General features: G+C 38.4%; 1 protein-coding gene across 2 annotated transcripts in view; it reads left to right on the top strand.

Annotated features, from left to right (window-relative positions):
- The window catches only part of nckap1l (NCK associated protein 1 like), a 28560-nt gene extending 17472 nt beyond the window's left edge, over window positions 1–11088 (top strand). For both annotated transcript variants that reach the window (XM_058055485.2, XM_058055486.2), the window contains 9 exons: window positions 1534–1631; window positions 2456–2549; window positions 2878–2960; window positions 4324–4404; window positions 6377–6470; window positions 6552–6668; window positions 8498–8607; window positions 10503–10592; window positions 10753–11088. In XM_058055485.2, the coding sequence (XP_057911468.2) occupies window positions 1534–1631; window positions 2456–2549; window positions 2878–2960; window positions 4324–4404; window positions 6377–6470; window positions 6552–6668; window positions 8498–8607; window positions 10503–10592; window positions 10753–10869 (884 nt within the window). In that variant the 3' untranslated portion in view covers window positions 10870–11088. The remainder of the gene's footprint in view (window positions 1–1533; window positions 1632–2455; window positions 2550–2877; window positions 2961–4323; window positions 4405–6376; window positions 6471–6551; window positions 6669–8497; window positions 8608–10502; window positions 10593–10752) is intronic.
- The last annotated feature ends 1294 nt before the right edge of the window (window positions 11089–12382 follow it).

Here is a 12382-nt window from a genome sequence, read left to right on the forward strand (position 1 = left end):
TGTTGTGATGCCGGGATATCATCATCATAACACATAAATTATATTAATGTCAAGAGTTTGTCGATATCAAGTTAAACAATAATGTAATGAAATATATCATAAAAATGCATTTACACCCTTTCAAAAGCAATATACTTCATATGTTTTAACCGCTCTGTTTTGAATATCAAGATGTATATTAAATGAGACTATTGTTATCCTACATAATAGTGCACAGTCCAAATCAGTTTGCAAATTATCATTGGCCATCTGTGTGTTTATCCATGGTTCCGATGTGGGCTTATTTCTGTAGGGTGGGTTGGTCAGAATACCAGCCCTGGTCTGACGCCAGTTCTAACTAAAATAGCTGGTTTCCTGTGGGTTTTTAGAACACCGGCTATGCTGACTTTTTTGTTCATCCTGTCACGACAGATATATATTCTACACCAGATTTGAAGTCTCTCCATCAAACTAGTAGCAAGTCACAAGGGCAAATGTAGCAAATGTTAATAAAAATAAAAATGAACACTGCAATTACAATAGGACCTTTGCACAACCGAGTGTTTAGGCCCTAATAAACACAGCCAGTACAACAAGATTTTGCACAAGCTGGTTCTCTGTGCTTGCGCCCCAGTAACAACATGATTCATACAGTACCTTTCAGATAAAAAAATACATTTAAAATACTCAGGTTTTAAAACTACTAAGAATAATAATGATTAAAATAATATATATGATTTCTATAGACATTTTGTTATATTTAGAGGTGAATATCTAGATATAAAATATCTATTCTAAAAATTTGAGTCAGTAATAAAGAATATTGTTTGGGCATTGTATCATTTAATTTTTAATTATTGAATTAATTAATATTATTTTGGTGGAAATTTGGAGCAGTGCACATTGCAACAGTTTCTGGTTGTAAAACATATACAGTAAATGATACAGCTTTATATATGCGTGTACATGATACATTAAGTACCTTTCCAAACTTGGTCACATTGTGACAATGTGGCTTTGTTGTCATGGCCACAAAAATGACAGGAAGTGAAAATGAAGATTGGTTTTGACGTAGCAAGAAACACAACATTGATCCGTCATGATATCTATACAGGAATGCAAAGAAATGTATTTTACAATGTTCATGTAACCACAAGCTCTCACCACTCAAATAGTGCAGCATCTCTCCACTTACTTATTAGCCCACAAACCAACACACACACACACCTACTGTCCTGAGATTCTTTCATAACACACACACTCACTGTACCTTGGAGACCTCCCTCGCTATGTGCTTGTGTAAATTTAGGTGCAGGAGAGGTACAGTATGTGCCTACCTCCAGTGACTCATTCTCTAGTCCATTAAACACACAAGTGTATATTGATAGAGATGAGCTGCACCGTTTTGCCCATCATTCAAAGTTTGTAACGTTACAATTGATAACAATACCTTTGACCTCTGTGTTTGGCCAAATCCAGTGCTCCGCTGCTCCCATCATGTCCCCATGTCAATCGACGACTAATAATAAAAGATAATGTCATTTTTTTGGACAGACTTGCAAGCTCTGGCTGAGTTACTTGGTCCCTACGGACTCAAGTTCCTGAGCGAGAACCTGATGTGGCACGTCACCTCTCAAGTCAGCGAGCTGAAGGTATGGTACTATGCTTGTAAGAGTCGTCATGCTGTTAATTGGGTGTCATTGTACACACGAGCGACAACATTAGGAACACCTGGATTGCAATAAATAAATACACATATGTACAGTATAAATATATGTACTGTATAATAATATCAAGGATTTTCCTATAAACATTTACATATATAGAATTTTTCAGGTATAAAACAGTAAAAAATATCTATTTAATAAAAACAATTAATTGCACAAAAAAATTCTATTAAAAAACATTGTAAAAATAAAAAGGAAAAGGATGTACAAGTTAAAAAAACAGAAATGCTGTGGACAAATGAGATTTATATACCACTTTTGACATATAAAAATATATATAACCACAATAATATAACAAAATTCTACTCAATAACAAATAATAATAATTTAACTTAACATTAGCAAAAGTTTATATCTGTAATCCATCATACTGAGAGCCATTTTTAATATGGCGGTTACTGGGATGAAACAATATTGTAAAAAAAACATCTCAGAAGGATGTATTTCAAACTACCATTTCAATCATAAAGTACAAATATATCGTGCATGATTTTAATTTTCTTCCAATAGTGTTAAAAGGATTGCTAGACAGTGTTAATTAAAACGTAAAATAAAAAGGCAGAACTGTTCTTGTGTACTTCATAGTGAGTGATTTAAAATTGAGGGAAATCAGCTGTATCTCTTATATAAGGTATAGCACCTATAATTGAAGTCAGTAATAGGTTCTACATCACCTGTCACAGCTATGACCTCTGTGTCCATCATCGTAGTGTTGAAGTTGCTTCTATCACCTGATCTCCTCCTGCCAGAAACTGGTCATGGAGAATATGGATGTCCTGGTGCAGATGAGAAACAACTATGATAAGGTGGAGGAAATGTCCAATCTGAGGAGGAGGCTGACAGGTGAGGGCAGGAAGATAAGGAATGTGAAAGGGAGAAGGTTTGTATTGAAACGCCTTCACACACCTCGCTATGGCACCTTAATGTAAGTGAAAATGGGAGAAAAGATGGAGTTGCTCACCTTCTTTGCAGCTATATCTTCTGGGGAGACTTATAGAATATGTGGTTAGAATACCAAAATAACTGCAATGCACTGCATTTATTCTGGCCATATTCTGTATGCCCTCTGCAAACTGTTCCAGGAGTGTCCAAAATATTCTGCTAAAATGAAGAATCATGCGCTTAACCGTGAACAAACTGTGGGTGAAACATATTCAATGTGCACCTCTAGGAGGAGAGAACCTGCTGAAGAGGATGACTATCATTGGAGTCATCTTGTCCTTCAGATCGATGACGCAGGACTCCCTAAGAGAGGTCCTGTATATCCAGCCACTCTTTCTAACTACCCATGTGTCCTTGGACATGCGAAATGTATATTAACATTGTTCTTAGTGCAATCATAGCCGGATTAAAGGCATTAAATATATTTTTTAAGCTAAATTGCAACAGCTTCATTAATAATCGAGGCTTTGTTTATTTGTTTTATAATACCATACACACACTTAAAGGGGACCTACTTTGTATTGAGTTTTGGACTCCTAAAGAGCAGCTACACACGATAATCAGCAGAGAAGGCTTTCTAGATCTTCCAGAATCGGCATCTATTCCAGCTGTATTTCATTCATTCAATCATTTTCTACCGCTTTTTCCTCACGAGGGTCGCGGGGGTGCTGGAGCATATCCCAGCTGTCTTCGGGCGAGAGGCGGGGTACACCCTGGACTGGTGGCCAGCCAATCACAGGGCACATATAGACAAACAACCATTCACACTCACATTCATACCTATGGACAATTTGGAGTCACCAATTAACCTAGCATGTTTTTGGAATGTGGGAGGAAACCGGAGTACCCGGAGAAAACCCACGCATGCATGGGGAGAACACGCAAACTCCACACAGAGATGGCCGAGGGTGGAATCGAACACGGGCCTCTGGGTTGTGTGGCCTGCATACTAACCACTCGGTCGTCGTGCAGCCCCCAGCTGTATTTCCTTGGATTTAAATGGGACCTATCTTTGTATTGAGTTGTGGATTTCTAAAGAGCACCTATACACGATAACCAGCACAGAAAGCTTTCTAGATTTTCCAGAATCAGCACCTATTCCAGCTGGATTTCCAAAATAGTCTGGTTTAATTTATTCCACTCATGGGCCGCCTCATTTTAAGCATTACCTGAACTTCCTTTCTGGGCGCTATGGAGACATATTTAATGCCAGTAGGATTTTACATCGTAACATAGCAATGAACGCAACACCTAGCATTAACTTTTTCAAACTCAAAAACACACAGCTTTAGTGGCAGTACTTTCAGTATGTAGCATTAGCTTGAGGCGTGTGGTCAAGCAACTTGCTAGCTAGCTAGTAGCTAGCCAGCGTAGTGTAGCGAGGTGTCACATGCCATAAAGTAGTTCATCAGTGTGACAATGTTAATAACAATAACAATGTTGCTGTAGCTTGTTACAGTATTCATGTCACATTATGGGAATGCAGCGTTGTTGGAGATTTTTTTCAGAAGGCTTTATAGGCAGAATAGTGGCAGAAATGTGGATTTTTAGCTGCCTCTCTTTAGCACTTTTTATATTTTTAGAAGCACAGAAAAGAGAAAGACACTGCCTCTATAGTATGAATCCCCATTTACTTTACATTTGCTAACTTTGGATGTGTAACTGTGTTCAACAGGTGCTCCAAAAGCATTGCCCATACCTGATGGGACCCATTGAATGCCTGAAGGACTGTGTCTCTGCTGACACAGATATCAAGGTAGGAAACAGCAGCTACCTCATGGAAACAACAATCACACCCATCAGTCTGCATGAACTGTCGTTTATTTATGTATGAGAAGCGGCTTTACCGAAGTATATTTACTCCGGGAAATAAGTACAGCCTGCAAAAGGTTAAGAAAGTAGGCAAAAGAACAACATTTGTTTAAATAACAGCACAATGTAGAAGGAAACAACAAACGGGTGCCCGCTACTCCCAACCAAACAAAATTCCTTATCTCCCTGTGGAGCGCTCTTATGTGAACACGGCACATGAATCCCCCCCCTCCTTTACTTGCTTGCTTTGCTTACGTCTGCTTTCTGAGTGAGGCATGACAGCCATGCCACAGCCCAAGCCAGGATAACCCCAAAGACGTCAGCAACTCCCCCCACCCCAACACCCCCTGCCTCCGTGTGATAGACCACATCAGTGGAAGCAAGTAGGGCAACATCAGCAACACAACAAAACACAACCTTTACAATACTTTAACATGACAGCAAAACCTCTAAAATCAAAGGCAGTTTTCAAACCACAATATCATATTATCTTTGCCGTTTGTCAAAAAAACAGTCAGAAAACCTTCATTAACTGAACAAATGAACCGCTAATGTAATGTGGAAACAAATGGAACCCAAATACGCAAAATCAATCACCAAATCAAAGTTCTTTGTTCACAAAATGATGCCACAGGCAATACAAAATGCACCAAAAACAAAACAACAGCACCTGTGACACACACATGACAGTTAACACAACAATTTACATCTTTAGTTAGTGTTCCATCTTGTCAATCACAAACAGGTAAGACGCAAACATACACAACCAAAAGTGCATTATGCACAAAAAGCTACTCCATATAGGCTGCAAATCCTATAAAGCACATGGTATAACATACTCATTCATTCATTTTCTACCGCTTATCCTCACGAGGGTTGCAGGGGGTGCTGGAGCCTATCCCAGCTGTCTTCGGGCGAGAGGCGGGGTACACCCTGGACTGGTCGCCAGCCAATCACAGGGCACATATAGAGAAACAACCATTCACACTCACATTCATACCTATGGACAATTTGGAGTCGCCAATTAACCTAGCATGTTTTTGGAATGTGGGAGGAAACCGGAGTACCCGGAGTAAACACAGGGAGAACATGCAAACTCCACACAGAGATGGTCGAGGGTGGAATTGAACCCTGGTCCCCTAGCTGTGAGGTCTGCGCGCTAACCACTCGACCGGTATAACAAACTGTTACATTAAATTCAAATAAGCTATTCTTCTTCCTACTCCATGCAAAACTGTGACTTGTACTAAGTGATGTATTCTAATGTAAATTGTGTGCATGTTCAAATAGAATTAAACTATCCATTACTAAAACTCTTTATAACTCTTTTTAAAATGTTTGGCAGCTTAAAGCAAATAACGGTGTGTGTCGTTGAAATTATTTGGTCCACTTGTGTTGCACCTTGGTTAGAGTCATTAGTTTGTTCCAGGAAATATGACTCAAATCGAAACAGACGCTGGTTGCCTTTGCTGGGATTACGCTTGAGCCTCTCCAAGCTGACTACAGGCCACACTCACATTCATACCTATGGACAATTTGTAGTCACCAATTAACCTAACATGCATGTTTTTGGAATGTGGGAGGAAACCGACATACCCAGTGAAACCCCACGCAGGAACGGGGAGAACATGCAAACTCCACACAGAAATGATTAGCGAAGATTCGACCCAGATCTCCCAAATTTCCTTACTGTGTGGCCAAAATGCTAACCACAAGCCCACCGTGCAGCCCATTAATTCGTTCCAGACCGCTAAAAATGTTAACAGAAAACATGTTTTTAATAGTTGTATAATTATAGTTTGACATGCAGAAAACATTTCTAAATGCACATCCGGTATAAATAATGAATGAAAGGGATAAATGAACATTTAAGGTTTAACAGCTCAATAGAATCAACATGGTTCTTGTGTTTCCAGGTGACTCTGAGCGTATTTGAGCTCGCCACTGCAGCAGGTATGACTTGTGACATTGAGCCGGCCCTGGTCTCCGCCATCAGCAGCATGAAGACAGGTGAACAGAAAAAAAAAACAACTTTTAGCCACGCTTCTTTACACTGTGTACTCTACTGGAGTCTATGCTTTAAATCTATAGATAACACTTCCATAGACGAGGAGTACAAGCTGTCGTGTTTGCTCCTCGTCTACATCGCAGTGTCTCTGCCGACTTTGGCCCTGGACTCTAACTCTTCCTACAGCCGCGAGCATGGAGGTAATCTTATCTTCAGTGGCTACAGGAAATGTATTTGTGACAGTCTGTATTTGTCCGTGGTTGGCGTCTAACATAAATTAATAAATGGGAAACATTGCTCATTAATATGAGGACATCTGATGATCACATAAGCCTAATTTTAACAAACAAACTGAAATTTAAATGTTGCTTCTTGTAATATAACAGTTGTTTTTTTCTAAAAATCCACCATAAATATCATCACTTTGAGACATTTTTCTTATAATTTAATGACTTTATTTGCGTAGAAATCTAACTTTAATGTTAATCTTTATCTTAATGCTAACACATTATTCAAAATAAAATACAAGTTGAATTTCGTAATGACTACAAGTAATACGGACAATTTTATTAGCATAATCATAATCCTGTATTGTAACCTTAATTGTGGTAAAAATACAAGATTGATAATATTGACTATATGCCTTTATTATTGTAATATTACGATTTTAGTCTTGTAAAAATCCAAGGTTAATCCTATAACAACAACAGTATGACTAAAAATTGTATTTGCTTATAAATACAAATACAACAGCTTGTCACATTTTTGTTCTTGTATTACTTCATCGCAGTAAAAATGTATACATTTAATCTAGTAATATTATTAGTATATTTATGTATAAAAAATCAATTATCATTAATGCTAATAATAATAATAATTGTGTAACATTATATTTCTGTCACATTAGCACTTTATTTTTTTTTAAATACACCTTTATTGTTACAACATTCCAAGCTCCTTATTATAAAGCAACATTGATCTTGTCACACAATAACTTTCATTCTCCAAACTTGACAACAGTTTTTGTTGTAAACCCACACCAAGTTATTACAATTTGAAAAAATTTGAATTGAATGAAAATGCCTTTATTCTGCTAAAAATACAACTTTTTTCTTCTAAAAGTCATATCTTTGTGACTTTCTACCTCTTAATATTGTTTTTCTAAAAAATATATAACTTGAAATATGCTAATATTAATATATATATATTTTTTTAAAGCATAGCAACTTTGTCTTCTTGTTCTTGCTTAAATAGGACTTTTATCTTGTAACAGTACTTTTTTATATTCTCCTAAAAATCTTTGAAATTTGTATATAGCAGGGGTCAGCAACCGATGGCCCCTGGGTGACCCTACCAGGGACATACGTACATATATACATAAAGCCCCGGACAACATAGCCTCTAGGATCACTCAAACCCCTCCACCATGATAAAATGGCGAGTATATAATGTGTATATATATAATTTTCATATTTAATCTCTATTCTGGTATATTTTTCATATTTATTGTGGCCCTAATATTCCATCATGGAGGTCTGTGGTCTAATAGGTGCTTGATTGCACAGGTGTACCTAATCATATGTCCAGTAAGTATGTGAAAAGCTATCCCACCCTGAGAACTGGGTTGGTTTAACATCCGTGCGTTTGATACTTTTCAGCCTGAAGCGTGTTGCCTAATGAGAACCACGTTGTGTGCAGAGAGCTGTTTGTTTACAGACAACATAGCCTGACGTGCATCAACACGGCGACTGTTGGCATGTGCTGACCCCAACTATTTGACTCCAAGTCTCCACGGCAACATTAACAGCGGCAAATTGTTTTATCAAAGCGGCAAACAGTGTTATTTACTCTCTATTTTCCATTGGCATGCTCTAAACAAGGAAATCAGCCCAGCATGCTTCCTCTTATGTGTTACAGATCATTAACAAAGTATTTAAATAAAAAAAAACATCCTCTCTGTGCTTAAAGTTACAGTATTCACTTTTTTACTCACTGTTGTCATGTTTTCTTGTATGTTTTTTTCTGTCAGGCCACAACAACAACATCCACTGTTTAGCGTTGGCCATCAACCAGCTTGCGGCGGCTATGTTCACGGTACAGAACAAGAACATCCAGCAGCATCTCAAAGAGTTTCTCCTAGTGAGTACACCACCAACATTGACTGTGCTAAATATTTGAACGGATCACAAATTAGCAGTGTGGAAATAAATAAAACACAGACTAAATGGTACACTGATACCACCTTTGACCCATGCAATTACAGAGAAACTGGCATTCAATGGTCAGATGAGATTAGAAATACGGGACTTTAAACTGGTGATGTACCAATTTAACTTCCATTGGAATTCTGTGCAGAGCATTATTAAAAAAAAAAAGTCAACGGGTTCTTACTTTGATGAGATTACCACTAATCCTTGATACTCTGAAGATGATTTCAAATTGTGACAGGGATTAACGTCATAAGGAACATCCCTCCATTTGATCTTAAGCCTAAAATACCTCAGCCATCTTGGGCTTCATCACTCAAAATCAATAAGAATCTTACCTTGGCATTTTTGCCTATGGTACAGTGGTACCTGCTTATATCGACAAAGTTTCAGATAATAAGGTTTCCCCATTTGGAAGTGAGCCCTGAAACGCTCGATTTCAGACAGTTTTTTCTTACATCCCAAATAAGGAAACCTGGCTAACTGTGACGTTACAGTTGGTTTCCTTATATGGGCGTGCCCAGGTAAAAGCAGTTGGCTGGATATGGGCGAAGCTAGACTGTTGCCGAAGTCTGATGGGTTTCCAACGTAACTTGGTCATATTGAAGAGTTAGAAGCGCAAGCTGTAAGTAACAATTTATCGATGTCCTGACTGTGTTTGTTTTGTGTAAGTAAGGGGCTGTCTGTGCAGCATTATAGAGTGTGCATACAGAGAGCAGGGTGCAAATTACAAACTCACAGATGTCTGGAGTTGCTAATAGCCTTTTTCCACCACAGTCAGTGGTCTACCCGAGTTTTTTAAACATGGGTAGTTAATGAAATTAAAGCTGAGGGCTGAGCTTGTGTCGCAAAACTCAAGGGGGCTATGTTTCCGGCAATCTTGTTGACTAGCTGTTTTGCTCGCTGTGTAGTAGTAGTAGTGAACAATGGTGACTGATTCACTGTCTCCAGTGACAGTCAGTGCATAATAACGCCTTGACATTCATGGATGACAGCTTTTGTTGACATAAAATGTGAGACCCACATGGGCCATTGCTATGAAAAATGGATGGAGCAGTCTAGTTACATGCCAATTTTTTGTTTTTTTTTGCCACTGGAAGAAAGATTTGCATGTAGTAAAGCTTTATGCCATGGTGGTCAAGACAACAAATTACTGAAGCAGCTCTGTTAGATACATCCATCTATGTTCTTTGGATTATCTGGGTCTGAGTCACGGGTGCAGCAGTCTAAGTAAGGAAATCCAGACTTCCTGGTCTCCAGTTCCACCAGGGGGAAATTGAGGCCTTCCCAGGCCAGCTGTGAGACGTAATCCCTCCAGTGTGTCCTAGCACTGCCCTGGGGTATGCCAGGAGCACCTCACCAGGGAGGCGTCCAGGAAGCATCCGGACAAAATGGCTGCGTCACTTCAACTGGCTACTCTCCATGTTCAGGAGCAGCAGTTCTACTCTGAGCTCTTCCTTGATGACTGATCCTTACCCTATCTTTTAGCGTGAGTCCAGCCACCCTACGGAGGAAGCTCATTTCGGCCATTTGTATCCACTATCTTGCTCTTTTGCACGATACAACCCAGAGATCATAACCATAGGTGAGGGTGGGGACATAAATTAACCAGTAAAGGAGCTTTTCCTTTGAGTCAGCTCTCTCTTGAAAAATGACGGTCCAGTACAGTAATCGAGAACACGACTCTGAGGTACTCAAACCTAAGGCAAGAAAAAGAAATGATTGACTCTTACAATCAATTTGTGCACCTCACAGAAAGTATAATACACTTTCCAGGAAGTTCTTCCAGTAGTTTAGTTAACCCAAGTCTGACTATCTTGCACACAGCTGGCATCATCCTCTCTGCTTCAAATGGGACAAAACGTGGAGAAACCCGACAGCAAAAATAGGGAGTCCATCTACCTGCTTCTACACAAGGTAGACCAAACATGAAATTATATTGAAATATTGTACATGAAACACTAACCCCCGATTCTACTGATAAATTCAGCAAACATGAACAATGGGACATTAAAGTAAACAAAGGAAAAACAATACATTCACCAATTAAGAACGCCATAACTTGCCATTTGTTTAGATTGTGGAGGAGTCTCCGTTCTTGAGCCAAGATATGCTGGAGAGCTGCTTTCCGTACGTCCTGCTCCGAAATGCCTACAGAGAAGTGTACCAGTCCAGCATGGTCTCACTTGGGTGAAGACGTTCTTTGTTGTCTTTAACGTTGATTTACCATAATACTTGTTTAAATGTGCATTAAGTTTACAATGATGATATCGAGTACTTTTTCCACCAACGTTTTTATGATCACTATGCTTTACTAAGTGTGTAACAGTATGCTATAATCACGGTTCAGTACATACGTATACCTCAACTCCCACCAGTCAAAGGCTACATTGTACTGTATTTGTTTACAGAGTAGATGTATCTCTATCACTACTCTATCACAAGGCAGTTCCATTTCCTGTCCCGCACCTAATGTGTACTGTGTGGGAACGCTTCAGTTCCGTTCCAAATAGTCTGTACGAAAAAATCAGATTACAAAGCCATGCATGTACCCTTACCCCCGGTTCTTGAACATTTTGTTGTGGTGCTTTTCTGCCAGCTTAACAGATTAGTTTCAAGTCACTTCTCATGAGTTTTTCATTATCTTGACAGATTCTAGCGTGCGTCGGGTCAATTCTGTAATAATCCTTTTCCCCATCAAAAAACCTGCTTGTTTTCTAAGCATTTTCAGACTGGAAAGTCATTGATGCTGGTGCGTATTATTTTTTCCATGAATAAAGATCATAATTATATTTAGTTTGTTTTCCTTTTGGTCCCAATTCAACATGTGTTCCTCATCTACTTACAGGCATCCTCTCCTCTCTCTTCCCTCCAAATCTACCCTCCCTCCTAGAGCGTTTAACCATTTCAGTCATTATTTCTTGGCTTCACTTCAAGTTTTCATTTAATCCTCAAAAAGGAAAATAAAAAAAGAATTACTTTTTTAAATTTAATATGTATACATTTTGGTTAACTTGTCTATTTATTTGGTTAAGTGGAGACTTTTAATTGTCCATAGGTATGAATGTGAGTGTGAATGGTTGTTTGTCTATATGTGCCCTGTGATTGGCGACCAGTCCAGGGTGTACCCTGCCTCTCCCCAAAGTTAGCTGGGATAGGCTTCAGACTATAGGCTTCAGTTCATAATTTTATTATGAACAAAAACTAAAAATATCAAAAGGAACATAATTTCATAATTTTTTAAAAATATTTTCTTAAATAAATTTAACTTAATAGGCATTTGGTTTGTTTAATTAATTCAATATTTTTTTATTTTTGTGTAAATAATTATATTTGTTTGCTTTTGTTTAAATAAATTATTTAAAATAATCATTAATGCCAGAAACAACCATGTTTTACCTTTACTTTGTATATTTTTGTTATCATGTAAAGTAAATCGGCATCCATTGTTGTCATCCTGTCTCTTGCCTTTTCTTTGCCACATTTCTCCTCTTCCTCGCTTCCACTGCTCATTTTTGAGTCACATTCCCGCAATTGACTGCGGGTTTCACTTGACGTCACATCCAGTTATTGTCAGTCCTGCCTCAAAACGATGGGGGGCAAATAAACATATTCCTATCTCGAAGTCATGTAAAATCAGAGTAAAAACAGGCACCATTCTTGTGTGTGAAAATTGTTTACATATGTACAGAAAACTATAATTCATC

The sequence above is a fragment of the Doryrhamphus excisus genome, linkage group LG18 (assembly GCF_037039965.1).
Source record: "Doryrhamphus excisus strain RoL-2023G ecotype Guam linkage group LG18, RoL_Dexc_Guam_v1.1, whole genome shotgun sequence".
Classification (NCBI taxonomy): Eukaryota; Metazoa; Chordata; class Actinopteri; order Syngnathiformes; family Syngnathidae; genus Doryrhamphus; species Doryrhamphus excisus.